The sequence below is a fragment of the Marmota monax genome, unplaced genomic scaffold (genome assembly GCF_021218885.2).
Source record: "Marmota monax isolate L192 unplaced genomic scaffold, Marmota_monax_Labrador192_F-V1.1 WCK01_AAM20220418_F8-fsc00531, whole genome shotgun sequence".
NCBI lineage: Eukaryota > Metazoa > Chordata > Mammalia > Rodentia > Sciuridae > Marmota > Marmota monax.
In genome coordinates, this window is record NW_026693530.1 from 12,309 (window position 1) to 25,435 (window position 13,127).

Below are 13,127 nucleotides of genomic sequence, written 5' to 3' on the forward strand. Positions count from 1 at the left end.
TCACTCTGTTTAGGTGGAGACGAAGGTGGCGGTGGAGACGAAGGTGGTGGTACTCATGTGGACGAGGAGGATTCGCCAGTGATTGCAGCGACTGACTGTTTTTGTTCCGGGGGCGGGGAGAGGCAGCTCCAGGCCGGGCCCTGTGGCCTTGGTCTCGGAGCTAGCCATCCCACCTCGGTCTGAACCGATTTTTCCTTTCTGCCCCCGACCCCCTCCCCTTTCTTTCCCTGCCTACCCCACAGAAGCCATGGAGGACGAAGAAAGAAGGAGAAAGATTGAAATCGGCCGAGCGCTGGTAGGAGAGCCGGGGACCGCCGGGCCAGAGGTGGGAGGCGGTGGCCGGAAAGGGTGGGAGGAGGCCTGGGGAACGAGTTTTTAAGAATGATCTGCTATGCTCCAAGTAGTTCAAGTACATTCCAGCAGCTTAATAATGTGCAAATAGAGGCAACTGGTCTTGCACCTGTTCCTCAACACACTGTGTAGTTACTAAATAACTGGGGAAAATGTTAAATGTGATATATTTTTATACTCTGTAAGTATAATCATGAGCTATTCTGACTTATGAATTAAATATCTTTATTAAGGGAATAGGACATGTTTATATGATTTTCTTCATCTATAGCAGATAATTTAAGTCTAAAATGTTATTTATAAATAATGTATTTGCCGCATATTTTGATAGTAACATTAGCAAGATTGCTTTAATACTTTAGATAATAAGAAACTTATTTGCTGTCTTTGTAATTGGTCTGGTTAATAGTTACAGTTATTCTAGGCAGATATTTCCTCTTTTTAAGGCAGAAAGGAACTTACATGTGGTCTTCTTTTTTCTCCTCTTAAGAGTGATTCAGGAGCTCAAATTAAATTAAAGTCTTTGTCAGTAGTTGCTTTATATAAAAATCAGAAAACTTACTGTATTTTAAAAAATACAGTAATAGCTCAGCAATAGATCCTTTGCCTAGCACGTACAAGGCTGTGGGTTTGATCCTCAGTACTACATAAAAATAAATAAAATAAAGGTATTGTGTCCATCAAAAAAAAAAAAAAATTCTTAAGAATAAATAAATAAAATGTAAGTGAGCAATAGGAAAAATACCTGAAATCTGAACTCCAAATGTCAACAAAAGTTGTTAAGGTTGTAGTTTTCCAGAATTTACCTATGCCTATGAATATAATGATGTTTAAATTCATACTGGATATAATCATTGAAAGCTATGAGCCTGAGACTTGCCTTATCTTTTTAAAAATGAAGTGTAATTTTCCTTTCATGAAAAGAAATAGATATGCTACAATACTAGTTTATACCTGCTATTATATCACAAAGTCTTTAATAGCAATTGCTTGCCCCTTGGTATTTTTAATATAAGTTCACCATAATTAGTCTAGTGTTACCTGGTATATAATGTGTACTTCTGATTTTAGGTGGTAAGAAAATATTTTAGGTCTTAAAAAACTTTGGATAGTATAGTAAGAAAGTTTTTACCTTTTTCAGTTTTCTTTCTGCTTATGATAACGAAAATCTGTTTGATGCTTGTCTGCCTTTAACAGTCTTTTATTTTGTCCATTTTTTTTTCATAGCCTTCAGCAACCTCTAACTAAAATTTCAATAATAGATTTATCATTTCTTTTATTTTCAACTTATCTCTTAAAAGAAATAACAAGTGATATTAACTTTCAATTTATGCCAGAGATTCCATCTCCTTTTAAAATAAACTTAAAGAAAATACACTGTTTAAAATATATTAAGTAAATGATAATGTATCAATGACTAGGGTTTGGTACAAATTCTGATGATGACAGACAAATGATAAAGGGTAGAAAACACTGCTGTTTAAAATTTTAAGTTACTTGTAAGTTTTTCCAACTATAAATATGGCTGCGGTGAGCATTTGTATAGCTAATAGGCTAATTATCTTTTTTGTATAAAAGATAATTATAGACGATATCTTTTGTATAAAGTAGTAGAACAGAACAAGTGTGTTCGGAGCTCCTTGTTTTTGTGTATATTTTCATATAATCTTAAATCCAGAGATTATACTGTGAATGAGAGTCCCTCTATTCCCCGATTCTAGTTATAGAATAGTTATTCCCCTAACTCAGCTAATTTCCTCTTCTTTAGACTTGACATGTTCATTTCTTACCCCTCAATATTTAATAAGTTCATTCACAAGTACCTAGTTTTACAACCTTTGCAACCCGAATATTCAATCCAATAGTTATTCTGAAACTGTGAAGTCGTCTATATTATTATCATCATTTTAACTTGGTGATAGTTTGATCTTTTAAAGAAAGTGATCCCAAAGAAAAATTATCATTGATGTTAATGATACTTTTTTCCTGTAGCTTGCCGAGTTTCGACAAAGAAGAGCTCGATTGGATGGACAAAACCCTCATAAGAAGCCAAAAAAGAAGAAAACCTCAAGCAGTAAAAATGATGTTCATGGCTTGAATATTGATCAACCAAAGAGTGAGGAGATGTTGATAAATAGTTCTCAGGGTGTTGGATCAGCCGTGATGCCTGAATCCACAATAATGAGAACTCTAAACAATGAAGAAATGCTTAAGCATGAGCAGGTCTTTTCTTTTGATGTAAGTATTCATCCAGATTTTAAAACATTCTACCTCTAACTAGAAAGTAGTGGCAGTGAAAAGTCATTAGCATCCACCTGAGGGAAGCTTGACAAAGTCATTGACTTTTTAGCATCAAGAACTGATGATTCTTTTAAAGAACTTGAACTTTTCTGATGGCATGTTAAGGATTTAGTTTTTTATTTAAAAGAGTTACATGAATTAAAGGAATGGTGTCTTTGATGCTTTTGGCTTACAGATGACATCTACTATATATGTAAAAGTTCTTGGTACTTTTGTATTTATAACAATGCCTTGTGATAAATTTTATATGCATTATTATAAGTCATTATAATTCATAATGAAATGAAATTTTTAAAGATTTGGATAATTTTTACTAGTTTTTTAATAGTATTTTTGTGAATTTTCTATCATTGTTACTAACAGCAACGTCTTAGTAAAGCAGGATTTTTTTTTTTTTTTTTTTTTTTTTTGTAAAGTATGATATTTAGCAGGGGAAAAATGTCATAATTGTAATCATGTTTTACTTTTGTTTTAGCCGGAAAGTGAGATTTCAACCACAGCAGATGATTACACTTCGGAGGTAAGACTAACATATCCCAATTAAAAATGTCATAGATAAAATTGATATTTTTTTGAAATTATTGATTGTTGGTACTTTATTTCTTATAAATTTATATGCTTCTATATATATTTAATATAAGTTAACATAATGTAATATAAATGGATTGAAAAAATTAAAATTATATTTTACTGCTGTATCTTTTTCCAGTGGTTAGCTAAAGTCTTAACTGTTTGAATTCCTTAATCCTTAATTACATAGCAGCCCTACTTTGGTTTTTAGGAAAGTTGAGCCTGCATTTCTAGGATCCATGACCATTTTAAGATAGCCATTTAGCACAGTAAAAATTTTATAATTAGTATGATTTTTATAGTAATGCTTTTTACAAATCTTTGAATACTTGTGTGTGTGTGTGTGTGTATAAATGTTTATTGGAATTAATGTTGCTGTAGTGTTGTGCATGCGTGTGCATGCGTGTGTGTACGTGTGTGTTAGTGGGCATTGAACTCAGGGCCTTGTACATGCTAGGAAAGCACTTTGTCACCAAGCTACATTCCCAGCCCTTTTTCAGTTTTATTTTAAGATAGATTCTCACTAAGTTGTCCAGGCTATCTTTGAACTTGTGATCCTCCTGTCTCAGCTTCCTGAGAAGGGATTAACGGTGTGCATCACCGTGCCTGACAATGATGATTTTTATTTTAGGTGATAAACTATAAAATAGGCATTGGTCTCTTAAGAAATACCTGCCTTCTTTATATGTTTGCAATAAGTATCACTTTGTTATCTTATTCTTTTTAGATATGATTGTCATTTCTTTGCTCCTAAATTTAGAGTACATGGAAAATTATTCTTTACTCTGAATGTTTAAGCAACTTAGTATATTTCATAAGTCTGAATTTATTGTAGGCTTCTAATAGAAAAACTATGTCCTTTTTTTTAAGAGAGAGAGAGAGAGAGAGAGAGAGAGAGAGAGAGAGAGAGAGAATGAATATGAATCTTTTTTGTAGATGGACACAACATGATGCCTTTATTTTATTTTATTTTTTTAATGTGGTGCTGAGAATCGAACCCAGGTCCTGCCCATGCTAGGCGAGCACTCTACTGCTGAGCCACAATCCCAGCTCGAAAAACTATGTTCTTAAATTAACATATTACAGTTTTTATTTTTGTTGTTTGGGTGTGGGTGTGTGTATGTTACTGGGGATTAAACCCAGGGGCGCTCTACCACTGAGCTACATTCCCAGCTGTTTTTATTTGAAACTGACTTTCTAAGTTGCTCAGGCTAGCCTTGTACTTGCAAACCAGAATTATCTCAACGTTATCCATGGTGTGGTTGACTCTGAGGACCTGCCTCTGAACATCTCCCAAGAAAATGCTCCAGCAGAGCAAAATCTTGAAAGTCATTCACAAAGACATTGTTAAAATTTGCCTTGAGCTTTTTTCTGAGCTGGCACAAAATAAAGAAAACTACAGGGAAAAAAATGTCAGAGGCATTCTCTTAAACTCTCTAAAACCTGGAAGCTCTGAGGACGCCCAATAACTACTGATGCCTTTCTGAGCTGCTTGACTATCATACCTCCCAGTCTGGAGGTGAGATCACTTTTCTGTCAAAAATGTCTGTTGCCTGAAGGAGACTCAGGTCTCATCATATGAGAGCAAAGATCAGATAGCAACTCTGCTTTTGTGGAGTGGAGAAACAGGGCTTTCAGATTGTGTATTGATGAGTATTGCATGCTGTAGCTTGGGGAATTTGGTGGGAAGGCCTGCAACTAACTATAAGATGAGGATGAGAAGAGTGAAATGGAGAGTGAGGTGAAGTTTGAGAACTCTTCTGCAAACTTATGAAAGAAATCTTAGATAAGAAGTTGAATATATTAGTTATGAAGGTTGTGACAATCCTCCAGTAGGCTGTCTTCAACCTGCTGCATTGTGACTAGCACTCAGGGCTGAACAGCGAACTCAGCAGATCATAACAGTCCAGGCCCTTCAAGACAACTCTACAATGGGCAACATGATGGCCAGAAAGTACTTGGAGATAGATCCTAACCAACTCATTGTGGGGCATTATAAATATGTTTAAACTGAATTAAAGGAGAACTAACTGAATATCTGCTATAGAGGTATTAGATATAACTATTATACTGGATAAATAATTTATGTAATACCGATAACATGATATTTGACATGATCTTTGATGATATTTACAAATATTCATTTTATTACACTGTTACTTCAAAATAGAAATTTTAGTGTGTACTAAAATCAGAATGTGTCATTTCTGAGTCATGAAAAACTAATTGAAATTTAGAAGTATTATAATTTGAAAATTATCACAAGTGACTTTATATCTAGAATTAGTATTCCTACATTCTTGTGGTTTTTCACCAATTACAATAATGTGTTAACAAAAGTTGTTTTTTTGCCTTCCCTTTAGCTTTATTTCTCAGAGATTATTCTTAGAATAAAAGTAGAGCAATCAAACTGATTTTTAAAAAGTCTCTTAGTTAGGACCCTCTCCCCCTTTTATTTGGCAGTTGTGGGTATTGGGCCTTGCACATGCTAGGCAGATGCTCTACAACTGGGCTACATCTTCAGTCCTAGGATTTTTACTTTTTAATGTGTCATGGCACATACAGACTTAATCCTAACTCTAGACATTCTGACTAGTCTGTCCTACATATTTCAATGTTAACAGAAGCCCGCAGAAGCCACGGAGGACGAAGAAAGAAGGAGAAAGATCGAAATCGGCCGAGCGCTGGTAGGAGAGCCGGGGACCGCCGGGCCAGAGGTGGGAGGCGGTGGCCGGAAAGGGTGGGAGGAGGCCTGGGGAACGAGTTTTTAAGAATGATCTGCTATGCTCCAAGTAGTTCAAGTACATTCCAGCAGCTTAATAATGTGCAAATAGAGGCAACTGGTCTTGCACCTGTTCCTCAACACACTGTGTAGTTACTAAATAACTGGGGAAAATGTTAAATGTGATATATTTTTATACTCTGTAAGTATAATCATGAGCTATTCTGACTTATGAATTAAATATCTTTATTAAGGGAATAGGACATGTTTATATGATTTTCTTCATCTATAGCAGATAATTTAAGTCTAAAATGTTATTTATAAATAATGTATTTGCCGCATATTTTGATAGTAACATTAGCAAGATTGCTTTAATACTTTAGATAATAAGAAACTTATTTGCTGTCTTTGTAATTGGTCTGGTTAATAGTTACAGTTATTCTAGGCAGATATTTCCTCTTTTTAAGGCAGAAAGGAACTTACATGTGGTCTTCTTTTTTCTCCTCTTAAGAGTGATTCAGGAGCTCAAATTAAATTAAAGTCTTTGTCAGTAGTTGCTTTATATAAAAATCAGAAAACTTACTGTATTTTAAAAAATACAGTAATAGCTCAGCAATAGATCCTTTGCCTAGCACGTACAAGGCTGTGGGTTTGATCCTCAGTACTACATAAAAATAAATAAAATAAAGGTATTGTGTCCATCAAAAAAAAAAAAAATTCTTAAGAATAAATAAATAAAATGTAAGTGAGCAATAGGAAAAATACCTGAAATCTGAACTCCAAATGTCAACAAAAGTTGTTAAGGTTGTAGTTTTCCAGAATTTACCTATGCCTATGAATATAATGATGTTTAAATTCATACTGGATATAATCATTGAAAGCTATGAGCCTGAGACTTGCCTTATCTTTTTAAAAATGAAGTGTAATTTTCCTTTCATGAAAAGAAATAGATATGCTACAATACTAGTTTATACCTGCTATTATATCACAAAGTCTTTAATAGCAATTGCTTGCCCCTTGGTATTTTTAATATAAGTTCACCATAATTAGTCTAGTGTTACCTGGTATATAATGTGTACTTCTGATTTTAGGTGGTAAGAAAATATTTTAGGTCTTAAAAAACTTTGGATAGTATAGTAAGAAAGTTTTTACCTTTTTCAGTTTTCTTTCTGCTTATGATAACGAAAATCTGTTTGATGCTTGTCTGCCTTTAACAGTCTTTTATTTTGTCCATTTTTTTTTCATAGCCTTCAGCAACCTCTAACTAAAATTTCAATAATAGATTTATCATTTCTTTTATTTTCAACTTATCTCTTAAAAGAAATAACAAGTGATATTAACTTTCAATTTATGCCAGAGATTCCATCTCCTTTTAAAATAAACTTAAAGAAAATACACTGTTTAAAATATATTAAGTAAATGATAATGTATCAATGACTAGGGTTTGGTACAAATTCTGATGATGACAGACAAATGATAAAGGGTAGAAAACACTGCTGTTTAAAATTTTAAGTTACTTGTAAGTTTTTCCAACTATAAATATGGCTGCGGTGAGCATTTGTATAGCTAATAGGCTAATTATCTTTTTTGTATAAAAGATAATTATAGACGATATCTTTTGTATAAAGTAGTAGAACAGAACAAGTGTGTTCGGAGCTCCTTGTTTTTGTGTATATTTTCATATAATCTTAAATCCAGAGATTATACTGTGAATGAGAGTCCCTCTATTCCCCGATTCTAGTTATAGAATAGTTATTCCCCTAACTCAGCTAATTTCCTCTTCTTTAGACTTGACATGTTCATTTCTTACCCCTCAATATTTAATAAGTTCATTCACAAGTACCTAGTTTTACAACCTTTGCAACCCGAATATTCAATCCAATAGTTATTCTGAAACTGTGAAGTCGTCTATATTATTATCATCATTTTAACTTGGTGATAGTTTGATCTTTTAAAGAAAGTGATCCCAAAGAAAAATTATCATTGATGTTAATGATACTTTTTTCCTGTAGCTTGCCGAGTTTCGACAAAGAAGAGCTCGATTGGATGGACAAAACCCTCATAAGAAGCCAAAAAAGAAGAAAACCTCAAGCAGTAAAAATGATGTTCATGGCTTGAATATTGATCAACCAAAGAGTGAGGAGATGTTGATAAATAGTTCTCAGGGTGTTGGATCAGCCGTGATGCCTGAATCCACAATAATGAGAACTCTAAACAATGAAGAAATGCTTAAGCATGAGCAGGTCTTTTCTTTTGATGTAAGTATTCATCCAGATTTTAAAACATTCTACCTCTAACTAGAAAGTAGTGGCAGTGAAAAGTCATTAGCATCCACCTGAGGGAAGCTTGACAAAGTCATTGACTTTTTAGCATCAAGAACTGATGATTCTTTTAAAGAACTTGAACTTTTCTGATGGCATGTTAAGGATTTAGTTTTTTATTTAAAAGAGTTACATGAATTAAAGGAATGGTGTCTTTGATGCTTTTGGCTTACAGATGACATCTACTATATATGTAAAAGTTCTTGGTACTTTTGTATTTATAACAATGCCTTGTGATAAATTTTATATGCATTATTATAAGTCATTATAATTCATAATGAAATGAAATTTTTAAAGATTTGGATAATTTTTACTAGTTTTTTAATAGTATTTTTGTGAATTTTCTATCATTGTTACTAACAGCAACGTCTTAGTAAAGCAGGATTTTTTTTTTTTTTTTTTTTTTTTTTTAAAGTATGATATTTAGCAGGGGAAAAATGTCATAATTTTTATCATGTTTTTCTTTTTTTTTTGGCGGAAAGTGAGATTTCAACCACAGCAGATGATTACACTTCGGAGGTAAGACTAACATATCCCAATTAAAAATGTCATAGATAAAATTGATATTTTTTTGAAATTATTGATTGTTGGTACTTTATTTCTTATAAATTTATATGCTTCTATATATATTTAATATAAGTTAACATAATGTAATATAAATGGATTGAAAAAATTAAAATTATATTTTACTGCTGTATCTTTTTCCAGTGGTTAGCTAAAGTCTTAACTGTTTGAATTCCTTAATCCTTAATTACATAGCAGCCCTACTTTGGTTTTTAGGAAAGTTGAGCCTGCATTTCTAGGATCCATGACCATTTTAAGATAGCCATTTAGCACAGTAAAAATTTTATAATTAGTATGATTTTTATAGTAATGCTTTTTACAAATCTTTGAATACTTGTGTGTGTGTGTGTGTGTATAAATGTTTATTGGAATTAATGTTGCTGTAGTGTTGTGCATGCGTGTGCATGCGTGTGTGTACGTGTGTGTTAGTGGGCATTGAACTCAGGGCCTTGTACATGCTAGGAAAGCACTTTGTCACCAAGCTACATTCCCAGCCCTTTTTCAGTTTTATTTTAAGATAGATTCTCACTAAGTTGTCCAGGCTATCTTTGAACTTGTGATCCTCCTGTCTCAGCTTCCTGAGAAGGGATTAACGGTGTGCATCACCGTGCCTGACAATGATGATTTTTATTTTAGGTGATAAACTATAAAATAGGCATTGGTCTCTTAAGAAATACCTGCCTTCTTTATATGTTTGCAATAAGTATCACTTTGTTATCTTATTCTTTTTAGATATGATTGTCATTTCTTTGCTCCTAAATTTAGAGTACATGGAAAATTATTCTTTACTCTGAATGTTTAAGCAACTTAGTATATTTCATAAGTCTGAATTTATTGTAGGCTTCTAATAGAAAAACTATGTCCTTTTTTTTAAGAGAGAGAGAGAGAGAGAGAGAGAGAGAGAGAGAGAGAGAGAGAATGAATATGAATCTTTTTTGTAGATGGACACAACATGATGCCTTTATTTTATTTTATTTTTTTAATGTGGTGCTGAGAATCGAACCCAGGTCCTGCCCATGCTAGGCGAGCACTCTACTGCTGAGCCACAATCCCAGCTCGAAAAACTATGTTCTTAAATTAACATATTACAGTTTTTATTTTTGTTGTTTGGGTGTGGGTGTGTGTATGTTACTGGGGATTAAACCCAGGGGCGCTCTACCACTGAGCTACATTCCCAGCTGTTTTTATTTGAAACTGACTTTCTAAGTTGCTCAGGCTAGCCTTGTACTTGCAAACCAGAATTATCTCAACGTTATCCATGGTGTGGTTGACTCTGAGGACCTGCCTCTGAACATCTCCCAAGAAAATGCTCCAGCAGAGCAAAATCTTGAAAGTCATTCACAAAGACATTGTTAAAATTTGCCTTGAGCTTTTTTCTGAGCTGGCACAAAATAAAGAAAACTACAGGGAAAAAAATGTCAGAGGCATTCTCTTAAACTCTCTAAAACCTGGAAGCTCTGAGGACGCCCAATAACTACTGATGCCTTTCTGAGCTGCTTGACTATCATACCTCCCAGTCTGGAGGTGAGATCACTTTTCTGTCAAAAATGTCTGTTGCCTGAAGGAGACTCAGGTCTCATCATATGAGAGCAAAGATCAGATAGCAACTCTGCTTTTGTGGAGTGGAGAAACAGGGCTTTCAGATTGTGTATTGATGAGTATTGCATGCTGTAGCTTGGGGAATTTGGTGGGAAGGCCTGCAACTAACTATAAGATGAGGATGAGAAGAGTGAAATGGAGAGTGAGGTGAAGTTTGAGAACTCTTCTGCAAACTTATGAAAGAAATCTTAGATAAGAAGTTGAATATATTAGTTATGAAGGTTGTGACAATCCTCCAGTAGGCTGTCTTCAACCTGCTGCATTGTGACTAGCACTCAGGGCTGAACAGCGAACTCAGCAGATCATAACAGTCCAGGCCCTTCAAGACAACTCTACAATGGGCAACATGATGGCCAGAAAGTACTTGGAGATAGATCCTAACCAACTCATTGTGGGGCATTATAAATATGTTTAAACTGAATTAAAGGAGAACTAACTGAATATCTGCTATAGAGGTATTAGATATAACTATTATACTGGATAAATAATTTATGTAATACCGATAACATGATATTTGACATGATCTTTGATGATATTTACAAATATTCATTTTATTACACTGTTACTTCAAAATAGAAATTTTAGTGTGTACTAAAATCAGAATGTGTCATTTCTGAGTCATGAAAAACTAATTGAAATTTAGAAGTATTATAATTTGAAAATTATCACAAGTGACTTTATATCTAGAATTAGTATTCCTACATTCTTGTGGTTTTTCACCAATTACAATAATGTGTTAACAAAAGTTGTTTTTTTGCCTTCCCTTTAGCTTTATTTCTCAGAGATTATTCTTAGAATAAAAGTAGAGCAATCAAACTGATTTTTAAAAAGTCTCTTAGTTAGGACCCTCTCCCCCTTTTATTTGGCAGTTGTGGGTATTGGGCCTTGCACATGCTAGGCAGATGCTCTACAACTGGGCTACATCTTCAGTCCTAGGATTTTTACTTTTTAATGTGTCATGGCACATACAGACTTAATCCTAACTCTAGACATTCTGACTAGTCTGTCCTACATATTTCAATGTTAACAGAAGCCCGCAGAAGCCACGGAGGACGAAGAAAGAAGGAGAAAGATCGAAATCGGCCGAGCGCTGGTAGGAGAGCCGGGGACCGCCGGGCCAGAGGTGGGAGGCGGTGGCCGGAAAGGGTGGGAGGAGGCCTGGGGAACGAGTTTTTAAGAATGATCTGCTATGCTCCAAGTAGTTCAAGTACATTCCAGCAGCTTAATAATGTGCAAATAGAGGCAACTGGTCTTGCACCTGTTCCTCAACACACTGTGTAGTTACTAAATAACTGGGGAAAATGTTAAATGTGATATATTTTTATACTCTGTAAGTATAATCATGAGCTATTCTGACTTATGAATTAAATATCTTTATTAAGGGAATAGGACATGTTTATATGATTTTCTTCATCTATAGCAGATAATTTAAGTCTAAAATGTTATTTATAAATAATGTATTTGCCGCATATTTTGATAGTAACATTAGCAAGATTGCTTTAATACTTTAGATAATAAGAAACTTATTTGCTGTCTTTGTAATTGGTCTGGTTAATAGTTACAGTTATTCTAGGCAGATATTTCCTCTTTTTAAGGCAGAAAGGAACTTACATGTGGTCTTCTTTTTTCTCCTCTTAAGAGTGATTCAGGAGCTCAAATTAAATTAAAGTCTTTGTCAGTAGTTGCTTTATATAAAAATCAGAAAACTTACTGTATTTTAAAAAATACAGTAATAGCTCAGCAATAGATCCTTTGCCTAGCACGTACAAGGCTGTGGGTTTGATCCTCAGTACTACATAAAAATAAATAAAATAAAGGTATTGTGTCCATCAAAAAAAAAAAAAATTCTTAAGAATAAATAAATAAAATGTAAGTGAGCAATAGGAAAAATACCTGAAATCTGAACTCCAAATGTCAACAAAAGTTGTTAAGGTTGTAGTTTTCCAGAATTTACCTATGCCTATGAATATAATGATGTTTAAATTCATACTGGATATAATCATTGAAAGCTATGAGCCTGAGACTTGCCTTATCTTTTTAAAAATGAAGTGTAATTTTCCTTTCATGAAAAGAAATAGATATGCTACAATACTAGTTTATACCTGCTATTATATCACAAAGTCTTTAATAGCAATTGCTTGCCCCTTGGTATTTTTAATATAAGTTCACCATAATTAGTCTAGTGTTACCTGGTATATAATGTGTACTTCTGATTTTAGGTGGTAAGAAAATATTTTAGGTCTTAAAAAACTTTGGATAGTATAGTAAGAAAGTTTTTACCTTTTTCAGTTTTCTTTCTGCTTATGATAACGAAAATCTGTTTGATGCTTGTCTGCCTTTAACAGTCTTTTATTTTGTCCATTTTTTTTTCATAGCCTTCAGCAACCTCTAACTAAAATTTCAATAATAGATTTATCATTTCTTTTATTTTCAACTTATCTCTTAAAAGAAATAACAAGTGATATTAACTTTCAATTTATGCCAGAGATTCCATCTCCTTTTAAAATAAACTTAAAGAAAATACACTGTTTAAAATATATTAAGTAAATGATAATGTATCAATGACTAGGGTTTGGTACAAATTCTGATGATGACAGACAAATGATAAAGGGTAGAAAACACTGCTGTTTAAAATTTTAAGTTACTTGTAAGTTTTTCCAACTATAAATATGGCTGCGGTGAGCATTTGTATAGCTAAT

At 33.5% G+C, this 13,127-nt stretch overlaps 2 protein-coding genes across 8 annotated transcripts in view; both read left to right on the forward strand.

Annotated features, from left to right (window-relative positions):
• The first annotated feature begins 27 nt into the window (after nucleotides 1-27).
• LOC131423168 (A-kinase anchor protein 9-like) lies at nucleotides 28-8,619 on the forward strand. 4 transcript variants are annotated; one of them, XM_058583681.1, is made up of 5 exons: nucleotides 31-325; nucleotides 2,344-2,589; nucleotides 3,128-3,172; nucleotides 5,847-5,939; nucleotides 7,957-8,577. In XM_058583681.1, the coding sequence occupies exons 1-5, from the start codon at nucleotides 248-250 to the stop codon at nucleotides 8,239-8,241; spliced, it is 747 nt and encodes a 248-aa protein (XP_058439664.1). In that variant the 5' UTR covers nucleotides 31-247; the 3' UTR covers nucleotides 8,242-8,577. The 4 variants fall into 4 exon arrangements, with proteins under 4 accessions (XP_058439667.1, XP_058439664.1, XP_058439666.1 ...); XM_058583683.1 differs by having other exon boundaries at nucleotides 35-295; nucleotides 7,957-8,568; XM_058583682.1 differs by having other exon boundaries at nucleotides 40-325; nucleotides 5,847-5,909; nucleotides 7,957-8,457.
• Nucleotides 8,620-8,734: 115 nt separating this feature from the next.
• LOC124102283 (A-kinase anchor protein 9) overlaps nucleotides 8,735-13,127 on the forward strand; it is a 91,941-nt gene continuing 87,548 nt past the window's right edge. The window contains exons 1-2 of one of the 4 annotated variants that reach the window (XM_058583680.1): nucleotides 8,735-8,784; nucleotides 11,459-11,521. The gene's annotated coding sequence lies outside the window, so the exon portion shown is untranslated. The other 3 variants (XM_058583679.1, XM_046458526.2, XM_046458519.2) reach the window with 3 other exon arrangements.

Excerpts from the sequence above, each read along its gene's own strand:
- LOC131423168 (XM_058583681.1), top strand. The coding sequence starts at position 248 with ATGGAGGACGAAGAAAGAAGGAGAAAGATTGAAATCGGCCGAGCGCTG. Across the intron at positions 2,590-3,127 it reads AGCAGGTCTTTTCTTTTGAT|CCGGAAAGTGAGATTTCAAC; the intron begins GTAAGTATTCAT and ends CTTTTGTTTTAG. Across the intron at positions 3,173-5,846 it reads CAGATGATTACACTTCGGAG|AAGCCCGCAGAAGCCACGGA; the intron begins GTAAGACTAACA and ends CAATGTTAACAG.